Consider the following 18,419-nt stretch of genomic DNA (forward strand, 5'->3'; position numbering starts at 1 on the left):
GTAAGGGCACGCTCACATCTACAACACACAATATCTGCCACATATCCATGTTATGTTTAACAGCCATATTCTTTGTCCATTCCAGCTATCACACCAATTATTTTACTAATTTCAATGCAGGCCTATTGTTAGTTATGGGAGCACTGTAAATTTTATAATGAAGGAATATATAAGACAAAATACAAGTAATAAATTCTCATTACACTTAGTCCAAACATCCATAAGTGAATGACAGATATGGGCAACTGCCTATCTATCTGGTGAGTTCCTTTTCACTACCTATACAAACCGTCTAATTCAAGAAATGGCTGTGAGACAAAAAAGATAGTGCTCACATAGGCTGTTTTTGCCATTTTTGTATGTACAAAATGAAACTAGTAAGTTATTGGGGTGAGCTACTAACATAAGAGTCTCTATAATGAGTAGGCCTACTTTTAATTTTAATATTTTAAGTACATTTTGCTACTAATACGTCTGTACTTTTACTTGAGTAAAATGTTGAATACAGGACCTGAATGTATTGGTTGGTATTTATATTTTTACTTCTGAATACTTCCACCACTGATGTACAGTATCTTACCATGAACCTTAGAACATAGAAAGTAGTAAGCCTATACACTGTCAGCCATGTTGTTGTTCTCACTAAAGCTTTTTAAAAGAGCTATATGCAAGTTTTTGCTATGCTAAATAATAATAATAATAATAATTTATTCACTAGTCTAGAAGAAACATTGAGAGTTCAGTATTAAAATCCATTCCTCTACTTGCCAGGAGCTGTCTCCAGTGGTAGAAAACAATGCCAATGTCAGTTCTTCTTTTGCTTCCATTTACTATTCACTGCAGCATCTGGTTTAACCTTAGGCCCTGTTCTGACCTGGCATTAACATGTGTCTCAAGTGACCACTTATGATTGTCCTTCAATGTGTGCGTTCACACTGCTGATGGAGTGTGGACACATGTGGCCCAGACCGCCTCTGAATGTGGTCTGAGTGATCGGATCTCAAATGCATCCTGAATGCGTCTTGGAGGCGTTCACATCGGAACGGATGTTAATACTAGGTCTGATCAGGGCCTTAGTTCAGCAGAGAGGATGAAAGTAGCCCTGCTCAGAGGGCGTATTCTAACCTCTTGTCTTATCACCACCATGACCACCACCCCCTCCCAGCAAGAAACAATGTTTGATAGCAGAGAAAATGTACATATAGCACCTTTAAAGCATGTTTGTCTTCACAGAACCCACAGATGTGACCAACAGGAGCTATATGTAAACTACTGCAACAATCATTTCCTCCACAAGATGTGAGCTGTTTGCTGAAGACTGATGCTGCTACTTGATTTATTATATCATTTTTACAACATGTTAAAGAACATACCATATACTTAACAACTAAAACTTATTTAAGCCAACTTCACCGGCATGATAACCTGTCTCTCTTGTATTGCCATCTAGTGTTCAGTCAGTGCACACACTGTGAAATGCCCCAGGTTTGTTTAACTGTACAGAGCAGTGTATGTAACCAGTCCATATAAAACTGCTGCACCCATGTCCTGAAATAATTCATATATGTTAGTTTTAGAAATCTGAGCAGAACCGTTAAAAACCATTAAAAAAACACTATCCTAAACTTTACTATTGAATAATACTGTTAATATTTATAGAGCATTTTTCCAAACCCTTGTTTCCTGGGTTGACTGGGTCAAACGAAGTCAAATTAAAACTATTTTAAAATCAAATGGAGACTTAATAGTACTCAAAAGATATCAACTGGTCTAGATTAAAACACATAAATCAAATCCCACCAATACAGAGTAGCATTGTGTTCTTTAGGTTTTTTCTTTTTGTTTTTTTTTTTTGTTTTTGTGTTTTTTTTTGACGGACGTAACTGCTGTAGTATTTTTTGGTTTGGGATATTTGTTCATAGAATCACCATATACATAGATTTAACTGAAACCTCAAATGAATGTAAATGTAAACCAAGATCTGATCAATGTAGGATGAAAATGTAATATTTACATATAAGATATCAGCCAGAGGCCAACTTAAATAATTTTTCACATGGGGAAGATGGGAGAGGAACTATGAACTATGGAAAATTATCTTGGTTAGTGAACAGTAATGATAAGCAGCTTGATTACATTTTTTCTTGTGGTTCGTAGCATTTGAATTTGAGGATCACTTACTCTAGCAGGGGTATATTTAATTTACTACAAGAGTGTAATTTTATGCACGGCTCACACAGCAAATACCTCCCTTAAAGGGGTCAAAGTCTGTTTACAGCCATTAGGGAGTACAACTGCATGTGAGAAAAGTTATATAAAGCTGTTTGTGGCTCCAGAGGGAGCTGTGTGAAATCTGATAAATGGAAGCGGTTTCACATAGATGATCCTGAAATACTAAGCTAAGTGGTGCTTAAGTATGGTGACTAGTATTTTTATTTTGTATAAAACAAACACAATTATAAACATAGACAACATTTGGAGTTCAAAGTTCACATAAAACAAAATCAAATGACTTTAAGCAAGTGCATCACCAGGGCAGCATATATGAATATTAAAATCACCAATACAATAATACAGACTCGGTCATAATCCTGCATGCTGACTGAAGCCCGGTGTGCAGCCTGAGAATGCGGCTGAAGCGCTCAGCTCCATGACCAAAGGTGGGAATGGGGACAGAAATAAAAACAGACTTTCCACAGTCCTTTAAAACATTAAAAAGGACATTAAAATCATTTTTGCTGCGCTCAGACTCCCCACGGGATGTGTCGTTGCAGCACGATTCTTGTGATGGAGCTTGAGAGTGAGGGCAGTAAATTAAGAAATTTGTCCAAAATGACTGGGACAGTGGAACCAGGAAAACAGCATGTGACAGCGTTAATATAGCGGATATCCCTGACTGAGGAAACATGCAGCATTTCACTGCAGACGTTAAAGAGTCAATCTTTTTCCTCAAGAGGTTTCCTGTGAAAGTCTTCCTGAGGAAAAAGATGGGCTCATTTTTAATTGCTGATGTAAACATTAATGCTTTGTTCTTAATGAAAAATACATTAACTCATGATGATCTGTGCATTAGTTAAACATCAATCAATGCATATCAATGTTGTAAAGTATTGCCAGTTATCTATCTGATACAGTACAAGACTGCCAAGCCTTAATGTGACTGTATGTTTATGTCTTTGTTGTGCATCTTCATTGTAGCATTTGCAGACCTGAGAATGCAAGAGGAAAAGGAAACATGAGCATGGTGTGGTCACAAGAACAAGTTCTCACAGGATGTCAATTTTCTATCACACACCCCTGAACTGAGCAGCTGAATACAAGTGTCGCTGAGGACGTCAAGTATTTTAGTTGAAACATATTTTATGAGAAAGAGAAAAATACATAAGGTAGGTGAAACTTAGAACAGCCACTATCCTACTGAGAGACAGTTATGTCTGATTGATTCTATAGTGCAAACAAACGTAATGGAATTTCATAAGCTACAATTACACCTACAGTAAACAGTGGCTTTATGGAGGTAGTTGTGTGAATATTTCTTTGTTCAGGAGATGGTTTTCAGGTCAGATCAGTCTGTAAAAAATTTCCCAAAGAAGTTAAAAAAATTCTTGAACAAAATCTGACAGACACTCTCTATAGATTTTCATTTTTCATTCATGACAGTATCAGTGGGGGGGATGAAAACATTCACAATACCACTTGTAATATTACTTGATGCATCTCAAAAATCTTTATTTTCATGATTATATCTTTATTGTTCCATTTATGCAGAATTGAATATGTCAGCGAACACCTTCAGCTCTAAACTGAGGAGTCTATTGGAAAAGAGCCCTCTTGGATCAAATACTGTTTTTGGTTTCATCCTCGTTGGCTTGGAGAAGTTACTGGAGATGGAGTTTGCATGTCCTTGTGATTCCAACCACAATGTTCGACTTGTGGTTTCATTATTCATTAATCCTGCCATCCTGGCCTTTGTGCTGATGATGAGAATCCAGGGATGTGAGTGTGAGGGTAAAACATCTTTGAAACAGTGGATAAAACTTGTGCTTTCCAGCCTTGTTCCCCCCTTTTTGTGGTGGATCCTCCTGCTTTCGGATGGCCAGTACATTGCCTGTGCAAAGTCATCCCAGTCAGGAAGGTTTGTAGTGGTGGACAATGCTTCTCGACAGAAATTGTGCACACCGTACAACGGCAACTCATCACAAGAGTTAATCCACACCCAGAAAACCTATGCCCGTTCTCAGGTAAGCACCAGCCTGATGCCTCATATGTGAAAAATAACACATTTCTACAAAATTTGTTAACATTTTATTTCCCTTGTCTTTTTCTCTGTTTATTTTTCGACCTGTGGTTGCGGTTTAGGAAGCTGGAATGTGGGCTTTGATCTCTATCACCATAATATCAGTTATATTAATGTTAATCGAACCTTGCAGCAAGACCCAAGGAAACGTACCCCCTTGAAGAGAACCAACGTCAGGACCATGAAGCTTCACAAAATGAGGAGACTGAACGTTTGTAAGTTCTGTAATGAGAGAGCTACACCACGTGGCTGTTAATTAAGAAGACATGTTTTGTTTTGAGCTTTTCAGGATTCAGAATGAAGTTTAGCTCTTTAATAGCTGCTTTCACAACAAACTAGAATAGTAGAATTGTAAAGATGCTTTCTGTATCTGTCTCATTTTGTAAACTATACTTAACTCCATGCAAAAACTGTCAATATAAAGTTTCCTGTAACCAGTCTCAGTAAATGTTTTGTATTACATTGTTTTATCAGCCAGTTGTTGTTGACATCTTTGACATATTTGTATGTATTTCTCTCATCTTATTTTAAGTTCTGTAATAAAGATTAATCATTTTTCTCTTTATGATTTGTGCCTATGAAATTCATGTGTTTGCCCCTTTTACCTCACTTTTGCAGTCACTAAGAATACTGCAGTTCTGTATCACTCTGTGTTCACTGTGTAGATAGATAGATAGATAGATAGATAGATAGATAGATAGATAGATAGATAGATAGATAGATAGATAGATAGATAGATAGATAGATAGATAGATAGATAGATAGTTAATAATTATTAAATTAGTCCACTTCCTTTGACTGAGGTGTTACAGCCTGATGGCATCCAAGTAAGAATGACCCGGTATCATCCACTTGTAATAGAAAAATCATATTCTGCACTTTATGTAACCTGCTTTGAGCTTTGTGTGGCCTGGTTTTGTATATCCATGAACGTGAATTTGCTTCACATGTATGCTCCTTATCTGGTACTGTTCGGTACAAACTAGGGAGTAGTTTATCTTTGAACAGATCAAAAAGGTGAACCTATTAACAAAGAATAGAAACCCAGAAAAAAACAAAATTAAAGTAAAATATAAATATAATGGAACAAGGAAAGTAGTTAATACATGTAGAATAAGACAAATGAAAAACTGAAAATGGAGACACAATGTACAAACAAAATACAATATGAAAACAACATAAATGCCATGGCACATCTTTAAAATAAGATTCCTATCATGTTTGTTTTATTTTACACAATTAAAAAATGAGATAAATTTCATAGAGCTCCACTTGTAGAGAGATTCAATATTCATATGGTGCAAATATATGTTGTTAATTTTGACCATCCACCAAAATGAGTCTTTGTCTGACTCTTCCATTGAGGGAGAACAGTCATTGAAGCACAAATAAAGTCCAAATTCTTGATTGGAGTGGGGGGTGGGGGGTTTCAAGCAGTAGTTTATGTTTCCACTCTAGTTCTAATTATAGGTGTTTTCTCTCATTTTACATCTGCACTTGTCTTTTCTGTGCAGGACTCATTATGGGAGGAGGAGAGGCTGTGACAAAGCTGGTATCAAGAATCAGGAAGGAGCTCGGACACAGTCCTATTGTGTCAAACATGGTTGTTTCCTTCATCCTGGCTCTTGTAGAGAAGATAGTGGAAGTGGAATTTGCCTGCCCTTGCGACCCAAAGTGGAGCTCTCTGTTTGCAGCTGCATTTTTTGTAATTCCTGCCTTTATAGCTTTTCTGCTGATGATGGCGATCTATAGAAACCTTAATTCGACAGAAGATAAAAAAATGTCTCTACAGCTTTCTCCCTCCCTTGGTATGGTTGGATCTCCTTTTCCTTGATGGCCAATACTTTGTCTGTGCAATGACAGACTGGACAGGCACATTTTTTACTGTTGACAAAACTTACCTGAAATGGTGCACACCAACCAACACGACAATACACTCATCAGAAGAACTCAAGGCTAAATCACACAGACTGTTTGTTTTGTCTCAGGTGAGAAAAATATCTTTTGTCTAAGGACAACGTCATTAATTAATTTATAACGCAGGAGCATCAGTAATACTGTAATATAACCTGATGCTATATGACAGTACATCTACATTCTGTGTCTTACTAAACTATCTGTTGACTGTTTCCTCTTTAGGGAATCGGAATAGGTCTGCTCATTCTTTTAACCATTGTTCTAGCTGCATATGTGATAATCAAGTGCTGCAAAGAAGAAGAAGAAGAAGAAGAAGAAGAATTAGAAATGTGGAAAGGTCCTCCCAGAGCATCAAAATTGTCCTTAAATGATGTTTGACTTACATATTGGTACAAAAATGTTGGAAATGCTTTAGGTCTGTGTGTTGTTGACAAAATATAGTGTTTAGTGTTGTAATATACTGTAGGCCTATTTTTTCAAGTGCTATGCTTAGTAATAAATAGCAGATTTTTTCTTTCACATATCCAGATCTTGTGATGCATTTCTTTTCTTATATGATATTCTAGCTGCTTGTTTGCAATAACAGTGAACACTTGTTAAACTTGACAATATGAGTGAAAAGGCTGCTTTAAAATGTTTAAGTCAATGCATATCATTTCTTCTTCTGACACCACCACATGTTATCTTGATGAAATATCAGCTGTTCTGTAAACCTTTGTCTTAGTTTGGTCATTCATTTCTTTAACTGCTTAAGTAGGTGTTTGAGCTCAAAGATCGAGTTCAGCTTAATAAAAACTTTGAGTTGTGTAAAGCTTTGTCTTGTTTATTTGATTCAAATTTGATAATTGATTGAACTCCTTTAGTAATGCTTTCAATTTAAACATCTATTTCAACACAACCTCTGTGGCCTGTTGTCTGTTTGTGTTCTCTGCGGTTGAAGAGTTAGGTCTTTGTTTCACATGCAGAACTTGCACCTTCATCATTGTTAATACTGTTTTCATTATTATGGAAAGAAACAACATGGCTCACCTTCACATGTATTAAAGACACACAGCTCCGGGGGCATCGTGTGGCGTAGTGGTCTAAGCAGGCGCCCCATGTGTAGAGGCTACAGTCCTCGCTGCAGTTGGCCCCGGTTCGAGTCCCGCATCGGACGGCCTTTACTGCTTGTCATTCCCCCTCTCTCTGCCTCCCCATTTCCTGTCTCTCTCCACTATCCTGTCCAATAAAGGCACAAAAGCCCCCAAAAAATATACTTTAAAGACACACATCTCCCATCCGGTCTGTAACTATGAGAAGTGTCTGAGTTTTACGTCTCAAGCAGTGCATGCTGGGAGGTCTGTTAATAAAGTATATAGTGATAAACATTCAAGCTTCATATTACCAGTGTCAATAAAAATCTTTTGCTGCATTGTTTTATCAGTCAGTTGCACACACACACACACACACACACACACACACACACACACACACACACACACACACACAGGTCATCACATAGACTACAGGAAACGTCTCACCACACATTTGACTAATCACTGACATGATACTGTAGTTAGTGACTTGCAGCAAAACCTGGAGATTTTTTCACCGTACGTTCATCCTGGACAGCTACTTATCATACATCTCTATAAAGTCTCTATCTAGGGTGCATGAAAACCAAACTATCAGCAAAAGCATCAGTTTAAACATGAATCAAATGCTTCATTGTCAAAGCTAATGTATAGTGTACAGAAGAGCCCACAGGTTACTGCAGCAATCACACCCTCCACTTTGACTGTCACCCAGGATATAATTAAATCTATATGGCATGAAAAGATTTTAGAAAAAACATACCTACATCATCTTCTTATTTTGCACATAAATAAGTGATCCTAATAATATGAAATCATATGAGCAAGCATTTGGGTTTTAGACGTACAACTCTGTCATCCTGTTGTAGTAGATCATTTACCCATTTTATTTATAAGCGTGTTTGTTTTTCACTGTCAAATTACTTTTCAGATTGGAACAACATAAACAAAAAAACTTCTTGATGAGGACAACAGAGGAGTCACAGGTTAACAAACAATAACGAAAGTAAACTCCCACACAAGAACCAAAGCATCTTTCATGGTCTTTGTGTAATTTCCTCAATCCCCTGTCAGAACATTGTGCTGCCACCTACTGCACAAACTCTAATCTGTAGACACACTGGTTAATCTGAGTATTTTAAAGAGTCAATAGAGTTACAATCTGTTAAATGCTTGTGTTATCGGTGTAAGTTATCAAAAGGTGAACCTATTAACAAATAATATAAACCCAGAAAACCCCAAAAAATATAAGTCAAAATATAAATATAATGGAACAAGGAAAGTAGTTAATACATGTAGAATAAGACAAATGAAAAACTGAAAATGGAGACACAATGTACAAACAAAATACAATATGAAAACAACATAAATGCCATGGCACATCTTTAAATAAGATATTAAAAATATTTACTTCCTATCACGTTTGTTTTATTTTACACAATTAAAAAATGAGATCAATTTCATAGAGCTTCCCTTATAGAGATATAAATATTCATATGGTGCAAATATATGTTGCTAATTTTGACCATCCACCAAAAGGAGTCTTTGTCTGACTCTTCCATTGAGGGAGAACAGTCATTGAAGCACAAATAAAGTCCAAATTCTTGATTGGAGTGGGGGGTGGGGGGTTTCAGGCAGTGGGATTTACCTGCCCTTGCGACCCAAAGTCGAACTCTCTGTTTGCAGCATTTTCTCTGCAGCTTTCTCCCTCCCTTGGTGTGGTTGGCTCTCCTTTTCCTTGATGGCTCATTATTTTGTGCAATGACAGAGTGGACAGGCACATTTGTTACTGTTGACAAAACTTACCTGAAATGATGGACACCAACCAACATGATAATACACTCATCAGAAGAACTCATGGCTCATTCACAAAGACAAAATATATTATTGTATTTATATATATGTTATATTATTGTTTTTATGTAGTCTTTTTTGTGAGTGCTATGCTGAGTAATAATAAGGAAAACAAAATCAAAAACTGTCACTATAAAGCTTCCTGTATTCCTCATTGTGCATTTCAAGATCTGGAATAAAAAAATCCTTTCCTTTTCCGTCATAGTCCACGGTATTCATTTGTAAAAAGCAAATGTTTATCACTTTTACCATCAAAAAGCATGCTGCTGTATGTTGTGATTCATGTATTGAATGTGCATAAATATGGGAATGGGAAAGGGGAAGGAAGTTAATCTTTTACCCCATCGATTTTTGTCTTTACTGCAGGCATTTGCATGGTCTTTCATTAGGTGGAAGTGACATCAACACACCAGCAAAGACGTGTCTATTGAACACACATCTTTATAACACTTTACGTGCTATGATGGAGCCTACTCTCCACAAAGTACTGCATGGTCCTGTGGTATAATGGGCTAATCTCTGTGCAGCACTGAGAGCACTTGCATGTTACTACACCTGCAAAGACGTGTCTATTGAACACAGCTCTCTCGTTTGCTCTGATTTTGGAAAGGTTATCAGGCTGATCAAAGATCACAGGAGTGAAAACTCATGGTTAATTCTCGAAGCCAACTGAGCTTCATTCATTCATTTCTTGGTGATAGGTTGTTGTTGTGCTTACCTGATAACAGATAACAAGTAACAGACCTGAATCCCCCTTTTTTTTTTTATCGTACATCTTCAGAGACAAATTACAGAACATTCAAAGCTGAAGCTTGGGTGGTTGTGATCACAAGAATTTAAGAGGTGAGACACTGATAAATAAATATTGTGTGGGGTAATCATTATGGGATAAAAATTCTACGGAGCACTAGGTAACGTAGCATCCAATAGATGTGTTGACGTGTTACATGTCATGTTCATGAATAGTCAACATCAGAGGTGTCAACAGATTTATTTTTGACACATAACACTTCAAAATGAAGCTGTCTTTCAACTTTCACTTTTAAACCACAAGCGACTTCCATTTAGATCAGATATCTACCAGCATGCAGATGTAAAGTTATTTACTAAAACAATGTGAAGATTTATACCAGAAAGAGAAAGGAAGCCTGAGCAGTTGACAGAGAGTCACTTGAAGGAACCAGTATTCAAGAGGATTTTTCTGTTTCAACATCAAAGTAGGTAAATCTTTTATTTTTATTCTTAATGTACAAATACAAACTAGAATTGTGTTATGGTTTATTTATTCCAGGTTGTGTTAAATCTTCAGGGTTGTATTGTGTGTTCCTTTGCCCCAGCCCATATGTTATATGATATATGGTCAGCCATAATACGTAAAGCACATTTAATTTTCAAATCAAATTGTCAGGACACTGATACAATTTCAAAATAATTTTACATCAGCTTTACGTAACATTTATTGAGGTTTTGAAGTATTTCTTATGCATTTAATTGATGCGTGAAATGTTTTAAATATTATTCTCAGGTCATTGTTATATTTTGAAATTTAAAAATGTTCTTTCATATGTTTAGTAAAAAAATTAGCTTTTAAGATTTTTTGTTATTTAACAAATGGATGAAAATGTTCTCATTTTCAAAGACTGATCATTTTTAATTCAGAAATTTCTCTCTTGCCACCAAATTTACATTTCAAAATTAAATAGGCTACATGCCATTATGAACCTGTACTTTTGATATGTTTGGTCAATCCTGTTTTGTAAAAAAGAAAATATGTAAAGAAAAACTTTTTTATTTTAACTGTATCAAGAGTAATGCATGATGCATTCACTTGAGAAAAAAAATCTGAATTCCAAGATAATGATCTCATTAATTCAGAAAAACAGAGGAAGAATTTTTTTTAAATCAAAAACTCTTTACTGTAAAAAAAATCCTCTGTTTTTCTGAATTAACAAAATAATAATCTCATTATCTCAGAATTCTGAATCCTGAATCCTGAGAATAAAAGAGAAGAATTGTTTTCTCAAGGAGATGCATTATGCTTCATACAAAGGCAAAAAGAAACTGTACTATTTGTTTCTTTGCTACTACACTTAGTCCAGTTAAAACTAGAGGCTTGTTCAATCCGTTTCCATGAAATGTAAATTCTGTCTAGATTTTTATCTGCACTTTTCATTTTATATAGATTATCATCATCATTATGGGAGCAGATTATGAGCTGATTGCAGGACTCAGGAGTGAGCTTGGACAACGTCCTGTTGTGTCGAATGTGATTTTTGGCTTCCTTCTGGCCGGTGTGGAGAAGATGTTGGAGGTGGAATTTGCCTGCCCATGTAATCCTACATGGAACAAAGTGTTTGTGGTTCCATTTTTCTTGATCCCTGCTGTTACAGCCTCTCTGTTGATGCAACTGATTCACAGATGCAGTTGCAAAGATTATAAAAAGATGCTGTGTTGCTTTCTGCCTCCCATAGTGTGGATGGCCCTGATGTTGCTTGATGGCCATTACATGGTCTGTGCAACGACAAACTGGCTAGGTACATTTGAAACTGCTGACAAAACCTGAAGTGGTGTGCACCAACCAACATGACAGTTCACTCTTCAGAAGAACTTCTGCATCGTTCACACAGGTTTTATATTTTGTCTCAGGTAAGAAAAAAAATACAGCTATAGTTTTGTCAAGTGTCAGAAATGGATTTTTTAATGAGATCACCAGCCTCCAATAAAATATGTATGACTGCACCGATGATCATTTGATCCTATGTCTTACTGAATTCTGTGTTAATTTCCACCTTTTAGGGACTGGGAAATGCCATGGTCACAATTTTACTGGTGCTACTCATTGTATACATTATGTATACAAGATGCTACCTGCAAGAACAAAAAGAAGAGGCTCTTGGGGGAACCTCGGTGGCTCACCCGTTAGAGTGCGGACTACATGAACTTAGTCCTATCCACAGCGGCCATGAGGTCGAATCCGACACATAGTCATTTGCTGCATGTCATCCCTGACTTTCCTGTATACCACTCACTGTGCTATCAAATAAAGGCAAAAATGCCCCAAAAAATATAACTTTAAAAGAAGAAGAGGCTCCTGATGCTGCATCCATTCCACTTTAATTCAAAACAGCCCAGGAGAAATAAAAAGAAGGGAGAATGCTACAGATCTATTTTATGCCGCTGTCTGAGCATTTGGTATACTGCGAGAAATCTCATCTTCAAATTTAGTGCTTCTTGAATAAAAATGCACCAAATGTTTTTCTGTAGGCTATAATTTTAACTGTGAGCTGATACAGACAGTCAGCAATCTTCTGGATTTATTTTTTGTTTATAGTTTCTTAGTAGATAATATATGATTTAAATCAATATTCAAAATGTACTGTACGTTTCTACGTGCTTGATCAAAACAAGTAGGCTACACTGTTCTATGTTCTGTTTAGTTCTTTAGTTCTATATATATATAATGCATATGTTTGAGAATGAAACAAGAAGATTTTAATTATTTGTACTCCAACATATCAACATCTTATATATTTTATTATAGAGTTTGTAAGCTGCTTTTTTACAACAAAATAGGCAAGAATTAATATTATTATTACTGTGGTAAACTCTTTACTTTGCTATTGTCTCATATTGAAGTTCAATCAAAAGCTGTCAAGATAAAGGCTTCTGTAACCTGCATCATTACAGTTTTTGTTCCATATTGTTTTATCAGCCATGTACAGTATCTTTTACTGAATACATAGCGTTTGTGTGCATTTTTCTTGTACTTCATTTTAAGATAAAAAGAAAACTTGCCCCTCTGTAATATGTCTGTGATTTGCACTTGATTTTCACTCTTCAGCTGATGTTCTGTATGTCACTGACTGTTCACACAATATGATGATGCTGCTTTGCTAATAAAATTTTGAATACTTTAGAAGAAATATTGCGTACAGGCAGATGAGTTGATAACCAGGAGGGTGAGTTGAACAAACAAAACAAAACAAAACAAAACAAGAATTACTAAGAAAATCCTCCGAAAACTAAACAGAAGCACTAGGAAATACCTCAAACCTCAACAGATGAACTGACAAAGACAACTAGCAGGGAGGCTGGGATAAATGGACACAGGTGAAATTCAGACAATCACAAAGGCAGGGAAATGAAGAATACTTTTGAAAATCAAAAATCCATTTGATAACTTTTGTGAGACATGGTCTGAAGATCATCTGTGCCAATTTTAGTGACAACTGGACAAAGTGTCCCATGCGACACATGGGACACGTGTCTCATCATCGACAGGACACAGACTTGACACTGTATGCAATGAGATGCGTGACTGTCAGAATCACATCAGTTACATGATGGCACAGGGCAAGGCGTGTTGGAGACATTGCTTCTGAACACTTGTGCCAAAGAGTGCACCGTTCACTATGGAAACACACACACAGGCACATCACCCAGCTGTGTTTTGAAGAGGCTTCTTTGACAAGTTAATCATCAGGTAATGTTCGAAATCCACTGTTCACTGACTTTCAGTACCTATACGCACCCGCACACTCTATACCAATAAGCTTTATTTGGTAAAGCTTTGTTTGTTTGATTGTTTTGTTTTGTTTTGTTTTGTTTTGTTTTGTTTTGTTTTGTTTTGTTTTGTTTTGTTTTGTTTTGTTTTGTTTTGTTTTGTTTTGTTTGTTGATGATTTTAATGAACCAATGAACCAGCCCTTACTCCCAAATGAGGAAAGAGGTGAGCAACCAAGTTGACAAGACTTTTTTTTGATTGTTATAATGTTCCATATTATCACAAACTTAAAATCCCCCACCTATAATACATTATATTATAATGTCATAATGAACTGTTTCTGAGCGCACTCTGTATACTAATGTGCCAGGAGTACCAGGCCATGAAAATTTCTTCAACGCTTCATTACTTCATAACTTCTCATCTTTATTTTTCTTTCTATGCAGAATTTAAAACAACAGAAATGAACCTGGATCTCTGAAGTGAAGAGTCAATTTAAAAAGAGCCCTCATGTCATGTTCAAAACTATTCAAAAATGTCAACATGTACTGAATTCTACATTTGTACTAATGTTGTCAACTTCAGCAACATCACACACAGACACATGTTGGGTTTGTCTCTGGGAGTGCTCGGATTTCACACACAAAACCAGGCTGTTACTTTTCATATCATTCATGTTTAACCTTTCTCCCGACAAAGATCATTCTCCACAGTAATCTTACAATTGAAATGCAGGTGAATATTATGACCAAAACAACTGTCAACAAAGCAGCAATGACATCAACAGAGTTGTAAACAAACCAGGACATTTTGTTGGACTGCGTCTGTAGATGACGGGCTCCTTTATGCCTTATGACATATTCTATCCAAAACACTGCCTGATCCAGTGGTTTCATGGGCTGATCTCTGTGCAACCTCGAGAGTGTCTGCATGCTCTCCCTGTAAGAGGACTTGTAAAGAACTGTCATCAGTGAATCTGCAAAGACGTGCCTATCAAGCGTGGCAATATCCAAAATCACTGCTCCTCCCTTTGCTCTGATTCTGGAGAGATTATCAGGCTGGTCAAAAAATAAAGGAAGTCCAACTATAGGAACCCCATGGTAAATTGCTTCCTGAACCCCGTTGGTGCCTCCATGGGTCACAAAGACTCTAGTTTTGGGATGTCCTAAGAGGTCGTTCTGTGGCAACCAGTTGACCAGTAATGTGTTGTTGCCGAGGCCTGCTGGCCTTTGTCCTATGTACCTCCATATAACCTTCTGAGGCAGCTGAGCAAAGGCCGCAGCAATCTCCTCAGCGACATCTTGAGGAAGCTTCCCGACTAAGGTTCCTAAGGTCATCATAATCACCCCATGATCTCCAGAACTCTGGACAAACTCCTCCAGGTCCGCAGGCAGCAGCTTTGCGGGCTTGCACTGAAATCCACCCATGTAGACTATATTGGGCATCGTGGGACGTGGAAATTCAAAGATAAAGTCATTCCTCATGAGCCATATGTCAGCATCTAGGAAAAACGTTGAGTAATCCACATCAGGACCAAAGTACTGCAGAACCACAGGTTTGTAGTGAGGTTCTGTTATGTATGATAGTGTGTACATCCCAAGGATATAACTCAAAACATTCTTGATTCTTTGAGGGAAAGTCATGCTATCTGTTAGCTCTGTTGCCGTGAAAGGAATGTATGCTAGAGGTGAAGGCGCAATAAGAAAATGAGCCTCTCCTTGAATGGTCCATCTGACATTGAAAACCAGAGGAACTTGGAGTCGACGTGCCAGCATGGCCCCTACGCCGATTCCAGGGTCAGTCAAAACCACGTCATATTTGGCATCATGTAGGGAACGCATCAGGTTTTCATCTTCAAACATCTGAACGATCATTTCACTCATTCTGTTATGGAACTGATTGAACTGGTTAATAACCATCTGCTGTATCTGAATACCAGTCCAGATGTGAGACCAAAAAGATGTAGGCTTACCCTGAAGCCGGATCTCCAGCTGTGGGGACAAAAAGGTTTCAAAGTTTTCCTCAAAGCCACTTGTCCCGGGAAGGGTGACAGAGGTGTAGAAGGGAGACTTTTCTCTGATGTACCAGCTATCTGACGCTCGCACCACAGTGACCTCATGGCCTTTGGCATGCAGTTCCTCTATGAGTACGTTCATGTTTACCCAGTGGCTTCCATCCAATGGGAACACCAGGATCTTGCCCCCAGATACACTGGATAGGTGATTCAACAGTAGAGCAAATGTGAGCAGAGATGAATGAGGCACCTTCATGCTGATATCGTTCAGACCTTAAAAACGAAAACAAGTGAGTAAGAGAGTTCTGCCTGTCCGGTTTGGAGTTAACAGACGTAGTACAAAGTGAGATACAATAGTGGGTAAAGTACATTTTCTCAAGCACTGCACTTAAGTCCAGTTTTTAGGTACTTATACTTTTACTTCTGCTCCACTTAATTCCTGAGGCAAATACTCCACTACATTTTTTGACAGTCAGAGTTACTGCTTTGCTAATAAAATTTTTACATTAAAAGTTATAAAATACAATGCATTGTTAAAGATTAAAACAGTGGCTGTGCCCCCTTATCACATTTCAGATGTGTATTAGTTAGCAGGAGACATTTTACTAGAGAAAGAGTACTTTTACTTTTAATACTTTAAGTAGGCTATTTTCTTCAGAGAGAGAGTAATTTAGAATGAAGGATTTTTACCTGTAAAGGAATATTTTTACATTGTTTTATTGAAACTTTTACTCAAGGATCTGAATACTACCACTTATGAAATGGCACTGGACCATAAACCTTAGGCACAATCAGTTACCCACCCCACTCCCACCCCCCTTTCTTTAGCCATAAAAACCCTGTAACCACACTATAAACCTGAAGTCTAAAAGGTTTTAAAATGTGCATAATACAGGAAACACTCAACACAATAGCAAATGAATTAATATTCTAAAGCTTAAGTTAATTGCAGTGACTGTTAACAAACATTACCTGCTGTAAAAAACTATACACTCACACTCAGATCCAAATTTTAACACCATATTTCAACATAACTGTTTTTAGTTCACATGCGCTCGTAACACAGATTTCTATTCTCTTAAGTCTTGAGTAATGTTAACACTTACGCAAATCCACAGGTACAGGAAAGGCAATCTGACTTCAAAGTTTCACTTTGCACCTCCTTGTCTGTCCTTCAAAGTCATGAGTACATAACGTGCAGTTACATGTCCTGTAATCTGCTCTCTGGGTTCAACAAAAAGAGCGTGTTCAATGCTGCAGATAAAGGTCCCGCTGTAAAATGTGAGCGCTGCTCATGGCACTGCTACAACAACAGCTCATGTTTAGTGTAAGCAGAACAGATTTATCTGTTGTGCCATCTAGTGTCAAGTCAGTGCACACAACTTTTGAATAGTTTATGATTGTTTACCTGAACAGAGCAGTGAAATTAACCAGTACATACAGTTTTTCACAACTGCTGCACCCAAGCTCTGAAAGAAGTCAAATAAAGACCACACAGCTCTGGAAAAACTTTGGGTTTTTCTTTTTACAAAAATCACACCGAAAATAATTATCCAATTTAGAAACCTTTTTTTCACATACATAACCTGCCAAATACTCATTACACAAAAATGAAACAAAAAAGACACAAGGTCAGTAGGTGGTATTACTACAAGCCAACACAATCATCAGCAATATCAATACTATTAATACAACACTTTCACTCCAAGTCAAACAACCTAACAATTATAAAGAATTACATACATACTTATATACATAGATATCAGCCAGAAGCCAGCTTAAGACAGTTTTTCAAACCTGTAGGAAGAAAAGGGACGGTGACAATGAACTATGGAAAAAAGAGGTTATAAGCTCTGATCAATTAGTTCGGCACTATATAGTCAACTTTTTGAGGCCATTGTTTGAACTGCATTCTACACCTATGGGACAGCATGAATAAAAACTTGTTAGGTCGAACAAAGGTTTGTGTTGGCATGCATTATACTGTGCATGTGCTGCTGCTATTGCTATTAGATTTGAAAGAGAGGCTTTAATTCTAACCAATGTTACAATTCACCTGATAATCAATTCTTAAAACAGTTTTATAAAATAATAGGCTATTTAACAAATGGTTTTGATTGTGCATTTTTTTTTACACATGCTGCATAGATTAACCTGCCAACAGGTCAAATATTTGCTGCTGGATCGCTGTTACTTACAATGTCCCATCAAGTACATACTGAACATTGTAGATGGCAGCTTTATCATGTTTAGCGAAGAGACCCAGAAACCAACGGATATTGCTGTACTGGATTATTACCCGCATGTTTGTTTGTATGTGAGTTAGTTGATGGTACACACCTTTAGCCATAAAAACCCACATTATAAACACGAAGTTTAAAGGTTTTAATGTACATTTTGACACAAATCGACAATATTATGTAATATACTGTATGTGCAAGCATCAATGTAAGAGCCAAGCAGCCCAGCTGGCCAGAGTTGCCATGGAAACATGATGTCATGGGCATGGTTGTAAGCACTCACAGCAAGTTTCATGTCAGTTGATGTCAGTCAAAATTGGCTAAGATACGACTTGATATCTTGTTTGGCACCTTTGCAGCCAATTTTGATTGGCTGTTATTTATGCTTTCACAAATCAAGAATCCGAAATCCATGTGATAACATTTGTGAGTCCTGGTCTGAAGATCATCTGTGCCAACTTTGGTTAACATTGGATAGAGGTTGTCCAATGAGCAACTTTAATGAAACTTTAATGAAGAAA

General features: G+C 37.1%; 2 protein-coding genes across 2 annotated transcripts; one reads left to right on the plus strand and one right to left on the minus strand.

Annotated features, from left to right (window-relative positions):
* The first annotated feature begins 3,253 nt into the window (after positions 1 to 3,253).
* On the plus strand, positions 3,254 to 4,856 carry LOC130176572 (uncharacterized). The gene is made up of 3 exons (XM_056387730.1): positions 3,254 to 3,386; positions 3,769 to 4,241; positions 4,360 to 4,856. Exons 2-3 carry the CDS (start codon positions 3,777 to 3,779, stop codon positions 4,456 to 4,458), a joined length of 564 nt encoding a protein of 187 aa, XP_056243705.1. The 5' UTR covers positions 3,254 to 3,386; positions 3,769 to 3,776; the 3' UTR covers positions 4,459 to 4,856.
* Positions 4,857 to 14,300: 9,444 nt separating this feature from the next.
* On the minus strand, positions 14,301 to 16,925 carry LOC130175765 (UDP-glucuronosyltransferase 2C1-like). Its single transcript, XM_056386306.1, has 2 exons — positions 16,765 to 16,925; positions 14,301 to 15,931 (listed from the first exon to the last, which is right to left on the minus strand). Exon 2 carries the CDS (start codon positions 15,912 to 15,914, stop codon positions 14,313 to 14,315), a length of 1,602 nt encoding a protein of 533 aa, XP_056242281.1. The 5' UTR covers positions 15,915 to 15,931; positions 16,765 to 16,925; the 3' UTR covers positions 14,301 to 14,312.
* Between the last annotated feature and the right edge of the window lie 1,494 nt (positions 16,926 to 18,419).

Source organism: Seriola aureovittata, chromosome 10 (genome assembly GCF_021018895.1).
Source record: "Seriola aureovittata isolate HTS-2021-v1 ecotype China chromosome 10, ASM2101889v1, whole genome shotgun sequence".
In the NCBI taxonomy this organism is placed as follows: domain Eukaryota; kingdom Metazoa; phylum Chordata; class Actinopteri; order Carangiformes; family Carangidae; genus Seriola; species Seriola aureovittata.